The 9,545-nt window shown below is 36.4% G+C and overlaps 1 protein-coding gene across 3 annotated transcripts in view; it reads right to left on the bottom strand.

The window, feature by feature from the left end:
- Positions 1–6,410: 6,410 nt before the first annotated feature.
- LOC107090887 (transcription factor SOX-6-like) overlaps positions 6,411–9,545 on the bottom strand; it is a 154,598-nt gene continuing 151,463 nt past the window's right edge. For all 3 annotated transcript variants that reach the window (XM_015384497.1, XM_015384499.1, XM_015384498.1), the window contains one exon: positions 6,411–7,198. In XM_015384497.1, the coding sequence (XP_015239983.1) occupies positions 6,856–7,198 (343 nt within the window). In that variant the 3' untranslated portion in view covers positions 6,411–6,855. The remainder of the gene's footprint in view (positions 7,199–9,545) is intronic.

Below are 9,545 nucleotides of genomic sequence, written 5' to 3'. Positions count from 1 at the left end.
GCAGTATTATTAGAAATTAAATAAAAGGTTAAAATAAAAGGTTAAAAATAAACAAAAAAAGGGCCTGCTCAGTGGAGCAGTGGGTAGAGCTGCTACCTTGAAGCAAGGGAGTTCTGGGTTCAATTCCCAGGAGCGTCTTTCTCCATGGAGTTTGCATGTTCTCCCAGAGCATGCGTGGGTTTTATTCGGGTACTCCGGCTTTCTCCCACAGTCCAAAAACATGAATGTTAGGTTAATTGGCCTCTCTTATTCTCCTTAGGTGTGAATGTTTTTTTTTGTTCTGTGTTGCCCTGTGATGGACTGGTGACCTGTCCAGGGTGTTCCCCGCCTCTCGCCAATAGACAGCTGGAGATAGGCACCAGCACCCCTCGGACCCTGCTTGGTATAAGCATGACGGAAAATGGATGGATGGTTGAAACAAAACTGTTTGATCACCAAAGTGTCATTAAACAAACACAGGAATATATTTATAAATCATTTTAAATTGGTAGATAAGTAACATTCTGCACTAATTTATCTGCTTTTTTATTGCAACTGTTAACTATTAATTAAAAGTTGAAGGCTGATATCTTTTTTTTTTATGAAATGAGCCATAAGAATATTTTTTTCTACTTACAAAAAAGTAACTAACCTTTACCTAAAGTAAAAGTTTGCTTTGGCGATTTTTACTTATATTTGAGACTTTTATTTTTTATTTTGAAGTCTTTCAACCTTTCCATAACACCGAATGCTGCACAGGAGTCATCTGGTGCTGCGACCTGTCAATCAATATGGTCCTGAAAAGGCCAATCCGATTAAGGAGGTGGTCCAGTGTCCCTCTTGTCCCCCTCTAGTTCCACCCCTGGCCGGGAGGATTTCATTGAATAGTTTAATGCAATTTTACAATTATTAAGCATGAACTTCATCCACATTCATTCATTCATTCATTCATTCATTCATTCATTCATTCATTCATTCATTCATTCATTCATTCATTCTTCTTGATCTCCTTTCCTTATTCAGTTATTTTCCAACAGGTTGATCTAAAGTTAACTTTTACTAGATCATATATAAATATACATACCAGCTTCTTTTCTGTACCCTTCCGGTTTATAAAGATGGCAAAGAAGAACAGGTTTAGGTCTAAAAAACTCCTTTGCTTTAATTCATTTTCTAGGTTTTTAACTTATTTTATTAACCCTGATAAATGCATAAAATCTATTCTGTTAACTTGCAAAAACTTTCATATCCTTCGAGAAAAGGAAATGTAAACTATGATGACTTATTTAATGAGATTAGCATGGCAACAGTACCAGAATGATTAAAAAATAAAAAATAAATAAAGAAACCCCTCCCATCTTAAAGTTATGGCACACACACACACAGGCAGGCATACACACAACCTTACAAAGGAGTGCGACAAACTTGTCGGCGCCCCTCGAAGAGTGACGCTACAGTCGATTTGGGAATTACAATTAGATTTATTATGTGGTTTCATATGGCTGAGTTCTCTGTTTCTGTTGCTGGATTGGCTGCAGCGAGCGCCGGCGCCGTGGCGTATTCACCACAGCACAGTCAGAATGTGAAGCCTTACCTCACTCACACACACAGTGGAACAATAGGCCACATTTACTGAAATGGGCCACCATAATATAAAGACCAAGTGGAATAGCTGGGCTTTGGAAACAGAAAGCCTTGTGTTGGAAATTATTAGATCCTTGGAAAGAAACAAGCTCCATTTAGAGCAACGGAAAATAAAATTCATAAAGCACTACCTGCCCAGGCCTCTTTCACATACACACAAAAACAGAGCAAATAACACATAAACAATCGCTTCTCTTTTAAAAATAAACCATTGTACTGCTGTAAATGGATTGTCAAACAAAACAGCGACGACAAAAGAACATATCAATGACAAAAGTCTCAAGTCTTTCCTTTTTTTTATTCATAGATATATTTTTTTCAGATTGTCTCTCTCACCAAGATGTACTGACACTTTTTAGAGCCAAAACAGGCTAATAAATACAATGAAATGTTAAAACGCACAATTGAATTTCAAATACAATACTCATCACAAAAAAGGAAAAAAAAATGTGTGTGACCATGAAACGTGTGCTCTGCCTCTGCAGGTCACGTCTACCAAAGAGCATGAGGTTACTTTCAATGTTGTTGTTTTGAAAAAGATCAGAGGAGGCGTGACCTGTTCAGGCGCCTCCAGAGCTGCAGAAACAAAAGTTTGCTTAAATAAATGAAAAAATAAAATGCTTTGAAAACAATTTGCAGTTAACTGGTGCCTGGCATCAGCGAGGCCCCCCTCCGCCTCCAAAAAGAAGTCTGGCTTTATTGACTAATTTGTAACGTTATAAATCAAACAATAACTTCACATTAGTCAACTCTAGATAGAAAAAAAAAACAGGAAAAATACAACAGAATTAATATCCAGTGCTTAATATGTTTATGAAACTAACAGAAGTGGAAAAGGAGCAAAATCTGATGTTCAGTCCTTATAAAAACGAATAGAAAAATTTGTGACTTGAAAATTTGTCATGAAGCTTTAAAAAGTAAAAAAATAATAATAAAAGCACCCAGAGAATCAGCTGTTTGAAATAAAAAAAAAGCTTCTGCTTTGCAGGGATTTTGCTAATCTGAAACCAAGTTAAACATGTGATCAAAAGGAAGCGACATGCTATGTCTGAACGAACATACTGCTCCCATCATGTTGAGTATGAATCACAGGAATTCAGAAACATCTTACACCAGAGGAGAATGTTTTCTCACCTTTTACTTGATTCCGAGTAATTTTTTTTAAAATGTATACAACTGTAACTCAGTCTGGTTGCATTCAGCATTTTTTATAACAAATTACTGCATCCTGCTAGCTGAGTATTTGTGTTTTTTTTTCGTCTTTTAAGGTTATTTTTTGCTCATTTTGTTAGTAAATATAGTATTTTTGTGTATATTTACCATGGAAACATCATGAGACAGGGAATACGGGATTTCGTGACTGCTTTAATGGCCACTTTCTACTTACTGGTAGTTCAGCAATACTAGCGGGTGGCGCTACATCTGTTAATGTCAGTTCATTACGTCCGATTCTGAGTTTCTATTTAGGCGCAAAAAAGACCATCAAAACACCATTATTTTATTATAATCAACTAGATTTGATGTTTTTTTTTTGTTTTTGGTCTAGGCATATGTACCTTTAAATGCACAGTTAAGGACTTCTGAAGTAAAGGTTACAAAAAGTTGAATGTCTTACATTTAGCAGATAGCGCCAATGTCTGAAGCTATTGCTTAGTCTGAGAGAAGGAAAGTGAAAGTCCAATTAAAAACTTCAAGAAAAAGAAACAAAAATGTTTCTTTTTTGTGTGTTCAGCTGCAATTATGTTTCCACTGGACCCTAATAAACAGAAAAGTCGGTAATTGTTTACAGGGGATATGAAAGTAGGAGACGAAAGTAGTCTTCTTGTGTGGAACATATACTAATAAAGAAAGAGTAAAGCAATCAGGAAAGTAAGTTGGTGTTAAAGATGACTGTTAACAAAACTGAAACTCCAATTAAATTAGCAACTTCTACCTGAAAAAACTTTACTTGTTTCTAACCTTTTGTATGTGTTTCATATAGGAAGATTATCAGTAGCGCAACTCCTCCATGTAAATATTCTTCACCTTCTTTTAAAATAATCAGCTGATTGAACTTGATGGTCATTCATCTGCAATTATCAGGCCAAATAATGAAAAATATGGATTTTTCTCCCTTCTATTTATAACATGCATCAAAACCGTTCCATCAAATCTTAAAACATTTCCGGTCTTTAAACAAATCAACAAAAAGGAGATAATACTCTAATTAATTAGGGGAGATGTCTGCATTGCAAAATACATTTTGCCTAATTGCTTTTTGACATAACAATTGATTTAACTCATTGATGCCTGAGTTTTTATATGAAGTGCCACATTGATTTTGTATTTAACATGAAATTATAAAATTTAATGCACAATGATAACAAACAGCGTCAGGGACCAGTCGTACCAGAACAAAGTGCTTGCTAAAGGGTCCTAGGTGTGCACTGGATGTGTATTAGCTGTTTCTGGTGGGAATGCACACAAAAGAATAATAAAAAAAAAAAAGAATCATACATTAAAAGTGAGCCAAAAAAACTGAATTTGCAGACCCCCGATCTAATGGATGAAAACTGTGATCCTGTCTTAGTACAGCTGGAGCTCCATGCTGACTGTCATTTATAAATAATTGTTCAAAGTTAATTTTCAAGGTGAAATATTAAATTGGTCCAGGGGCCTCTTCTGTCAGGGCATATTGTCATAAAAAACTATTTAGTATTACACTGTAAAAACTGATCTAGAAATGTGTTAAAATCTGTGTATTTGTCCTTAATTTGAGCAGATGTTTTATCAAAGGACCATGAAAACTAGATAATTAGATACTATGTTGTTACTAGTGTTGCACCGATACCAGTATCGCACAGAGCCCCGATCCAGCACTAAAATGGTGGTACTGGTATCGGCGAGTACCAGCAAATAGGGCACTGTTACCATTTTGAGAGCCAAAAGTTATTCAACTATTGTCACCCATTCTTAGTAGGCAATAAAAAGTTCTACTGGATTCACTTTGTATTAGTCTTTTTCCTGCTTCACAAAGGTAGGCAGCAGCTTGATAAAGCCATGATGGAAATTATTTTACATCCAAGTAGTATGCAGTTCTTCATATACACGCACACACATCAATTTTAAACAGATGGTATCGGTATCGGCCAATACTACACAGCCAGGTATCAGGTATCGTATTGGGGCCAAAAAATGGCATTGGTACAACACTAGTTGTTATCTTGTTGTTTTCTTCTTATTTCAAGCATAAATCATATTATTCCATCTGCATATTAATTTGCCTACCTGCTCAAATCAAGGTAATATACACACACACACAAAAAAAATAATAATTATATTTAAAATATTGCATTGTTTTCAGTACAGGGGCCGTGGCAAGGATTTGGGATCAATCTAAAGGGGCATTGGCCCCTCTTGCCCCCCATCTAGAACTGCCTATAATTGCAAGTTCCATGTTTTGAGTTTTTTTCTCTTCATAATATATTCTGATCCGGAATAAAAATCTTTAACTTTAGTTCGAAAATTTTTGCTAGAAAAAAATTTACTTTTTTTTTCTTCACAAAACAGTCAGAAGTGCTTTCAAGAAACAAACCACCTATCGCCATCAACAGGAAAATATCGTTTTTTTTTTAACTAAGAGGACCACGAAACACGCACTGTACTAGCTGATTCACACGGTTTAATCTTTTTGTTGCGTATTTGCGACAACAGGCATCAAGGGGTTAACCTTTTTTGTCTGTTAACAAGCCATTAACGCTTTCTTCCGACTCCTGCTATCATAGATGCATATCAATGGAGAGTCGCTTTCTTCAGGTAAGAATTCAACTGCCTATAACCTTTAAACAAATCATGACTTCAAAAATGATAGATTATGCCTTAAAAATAATACTGGAGCCAAAAGGTACCTTTGTTATTAGCCCGATTTAAAGGGATGGACATAAATGCGGATACAGCAGATACTGTGCTTACAGCAAACTGATTTGGAGAGAGAGAGAACAGGGTTTATGAAAACACCAGCTGGAAATATGAGCTGCAGTTCTTCTATGCGTCTGAACGGCTAACTGGACCAACATGACATGTAAAGATTTCCTCCCTGAGCGCTGGCTATGATTGGATCAGGCGGGGAACCAGCTATCTATTTAAAACAATCATGTTAGATAGAAAAGTTGATTGTATAAGACTTCTTATTTTTTGCATTAATTAAGACTAGAACATCCTGGGGGGAAAAAAATGAATGTTTGGCACATTAAAAAAAAAAAATCCTGTACAATGTCCCGGTAATTCCTTCCTTAATATAATAATAATCATCATCATAATAAGCGATTTCACTCCCTCTATTTCACTGACAGTCTGAAAAGTCTTAGCTATGGAACATCTTAAAGTCCTACTTAGATGGAAACAAAAAAAGACATTCACAAGCTGGCACATCTTACCTGAGCAGGGATATTTCTTAAAAAAAAAATCTAACAGTAACGTAATCTAAGCAGTTTGTCTGAGGGAGAAAAACAGAGTTTAGCACTGTGTTGAAATGAAAGCAAAGTAAGACTATAAGAAAACACAACGTTTGAATTTATATTAAAAAATTTCCAAATGTCAAGTTCCAACAGTCCAGAGTTTGTTCAGGCAGCGAAGCCTGTCAGGGAGATTGATGGAACGCTGAAACAAAACGGGGTCACAAAAAGTGAAATACATCATAATAGTAAAACTAACACACTCTTTAAACATTTAAGACCAAATAGCTGTCAAAGAGCATTTGTTGATGCTTAAAAAAAAAAAAAACAACATAAAAAAAAAAAAAAAAAACTAACACACTCTTTAAACATTTAAGACCAAATAGCTGTCAAAGAGCATTTGTTGATGCTTAAAAAAAAAAAAAAAACCACCAAAAAAAAACATGCATGCTCTCCACGGCGTGTGTGATGTGTTTGTTGCACATTTGTTCCTTGTCTCGCTCTTCTTGCTCCTTTAACGATTGTCAGAGTGTAGGAAACTGCAGCTCTTTGTCATGTCAAAGTCTGAATGATTATTGAGGTTGTGTTCGTGGGGCCCTTTCTGCCCAGTCGGCCCCCCGCTGGTCTTCAACAGGAGCGCCTGTCATGAGACTGTTCCACCGCTCACTGAGCAAATGGGCGTGCCTTGTAAATGCATGAACATGTCCTGATAGTTTACCTGGAGGTCTCTAATAAAGTTTGTCTCTAGGTGTAAAAGGATTCCCCCTTTCTTTTTAATTTTTACACGCTCCCATCGTGGTCAGTTGGCGCTAACCACCTCCCTCGTTTCGTGCTCGCTGCTATAGTCCGATTTGGGCTCGTCTTCAAAGTCCTCGTACATGTCCATGTCATCGTCTCCGTTTGCGGGGTCTCCAGGTAGATCCATAGCGCCGACCCCTGCTCCGTTGCTGCCCCCGCCGGGCTCTGACTTCACCCCGTATGTGCTCTGGATGACCGGGATGTTGGGTTCAGGGCTGCCCGAGGTGCTCGAGCAGTCTGAGGTCAGATGTGGTGAGGGTGTTGCTGTTGTTGCCATGGTTATTGCGCCTGGGTAAACTCCTACACCTCCTGCACTGTTGCCGAGAGAAATCTGGGGTTGAGGCCTGAAAATGGCAATGAAAGGAGAGGGATAAAATAAAACGCACAATTAAGAAATGTAAAAACAAACTAAGGTTTAAAAAAAAAAAAAAAAAAGGCTCCAGAATGTACCAGATTAAGTACATAAAAACACAAAGTTGTGGGTGGTTTCATAAAAATTGTGATGTTTTCCAATAAAACCCTCAGTTGTTGACCTGCTGATATTAAATGCAGTGCAAGTTTTCCTTTGGGGCTGATGTGTCTTAACATGAAGCTCTACCAGCAAGCTCTTTTCACATTAGCAAATTAGCCTGATAAAATAAAATTAGAATGAGAGTAAAAAAATGTAATCACTGGAAAAAACGAAATCTAGATAAGTAATTTCTTCTTAAAATAAGTGCATTTGTTCTTAGATTAAGGAGGTAAAAGAGACATTTTGCCAATGGAACAAGACAATTTACACTTAAAATAAGAAAACACAGCTGCATTGTCTTATTTCAAGTGCATGTTATCTAATTATCATATTTTAAGAGTAAAAATACTCATTCCATTGACAAACTATCTCATTTACCCACTCAAATTGAGGGTAAATACACTTAATTTAAGACATTTTTTATTTTTTCTAGATCGTTTTTCCAGTGAGGAGTATGGACACTGCAAAAACAATCTAGAAATGAATAAAAACTACTAAAATTAAGTGTATTTACCCTTAATTTGAGGAGGTTCATAAGATGATCTGCCAATGGAATGAGAATTTTTACCTTTAAATTAAAATAATTGGATAATTTGCACTTGAAATTAAACAATGCAATTGTGATTTTCTTATTTTAAGTGTAAATTGTCTCATTCCATTGGCAAAGTGTCTCACCTACCTCCTCAATCCAAGAAAAATGCACTTATTTTAAAAAGGAATTGCTTAGTTAGATTTCATGTTTTTTGCTGTGAACCTCCCTAAACGAACCACATAGGGCAGGAAAAACTTGTGATTTCTCAACCAACGGTTCTCACTTATTTGTCTCCTTTAGCTGCTGCTACCATATTCTTCATCACCCTTGTCGTCACATTAGGGGGTCGCCGGTTTAGCTCTGTCGACTGGGCCATAAAGCAGCTCTAACTGAAAGTCCAGGCATAGAGAGCCTGAGCGTTTTTTCATTTTTACTTGACCACACACACACAGAAAATGTGGCATTCAGCCGGTGACGTCTGCAGCGCTCTCGTTTCCCCTCTCAAACATCTGCTTACATTTCATATTCCACTCTGTCTGTCTGTCTCTGGTTTCACTGCCCACAAGCACCCGCCATTGTCCTGATTTAATAAATGACAAGCTATTAAAAATCGTTCCCATTCAAGCCGCGGCCTCTGGTAAATCCATCTCCAACACAGAACGCTGTGATGGCTTTAAACACGTCCTCGACTGGTTTCCATTAAAGACAATGCCACTGTTTCCCCTTCTCTGCGCCGAATATACTCTTAAATAAAATGTTCTTAAATGAAAGCTTGAAGGATTTTGCAGATGGAGCCACAGGAGGTTTCCGACCTTCCATAAAGTGCAGCACAGATGAGAGGATAAATCCTCAAATAAAGTTATCAGTTGTCATCGAATTATTTTGTTTTTTTACAAAACTTTTTTTGTGTAAGAATAAAAAATTGTTTTATACTTTTCTCTATATGTCGAAATTCTCTTGTCTTTGTGAAGATTTTAAAGTGGATTTTAAAACCTCCAAACCCCGAAATTTGAACAGCAGCAGAAAAACATAATCAAAACAATAAAATGTAAAAGAAAAAAAAGTATAAATTAGAACATTAACACAACATTAACAAACATTGATATATGTTTGTCCGAATTTAGATGTACAGGCTGACGTATAACTAACTGGCCTGCATAAGATAACGAAAACAACAACACAGATTTTAAGACAGGATTTTTTTTTTTATAGAAATTTTCTACATTTTGGGACAATATAGTCTGATAAAGAGTACATTTATATCCATGTTTAAGCCAGAATGATTTGACATTTAAACATAATTTCCCTACGACTTTAGGAAAGGCTAATTTTTCGAGTTGTATCAAGTGTAAAATTCAATTCAGTTGAAATGTATTTATATCACACATTAAAAGCAACCTGAGTTGACCAAAGAGCTTCACAATGGTTACTGATTCTCACATAAAAATATGTAGAAAATACGACGAACAATAAAAAAAAAAACACAATACTGCTCCTCATTCATGTTTTCTGCTGATGTTGCATTTCTTAGAGGATGGGGATCTGAGAACCAATAGAATTTGAGCGATTACCCTCAATACAGTAATTCCGCTATGCGTTATGCTATGCACTGTTAGCATGGTAGCAACAACCGTTATGTTAAGCAGCA

This window comes from Cyprinodon variegatus, unplaced genomic scaffold, assembly GCF_000732505.1.
Source record: "Cyprinodon variegatus isolate N-32 unplaced genomic scaffold, C_variegatus-1.0 Scaffold314, whole genome shotgun sequence".
NCBI classification, from domain to species: domain Eukaryota; kingdom Metazoa; phylum Chordata; class Actinopteri; order Cyprinodontiformes; family Cyprinodontidae; genus Cyprinodon; species Cyprinodon variegatus.
The sequence above is the reverse complement of the archived record's forward strand: the minus strand, read 5'-3'. Positions and strand labels throughout refer to the sequence as shown.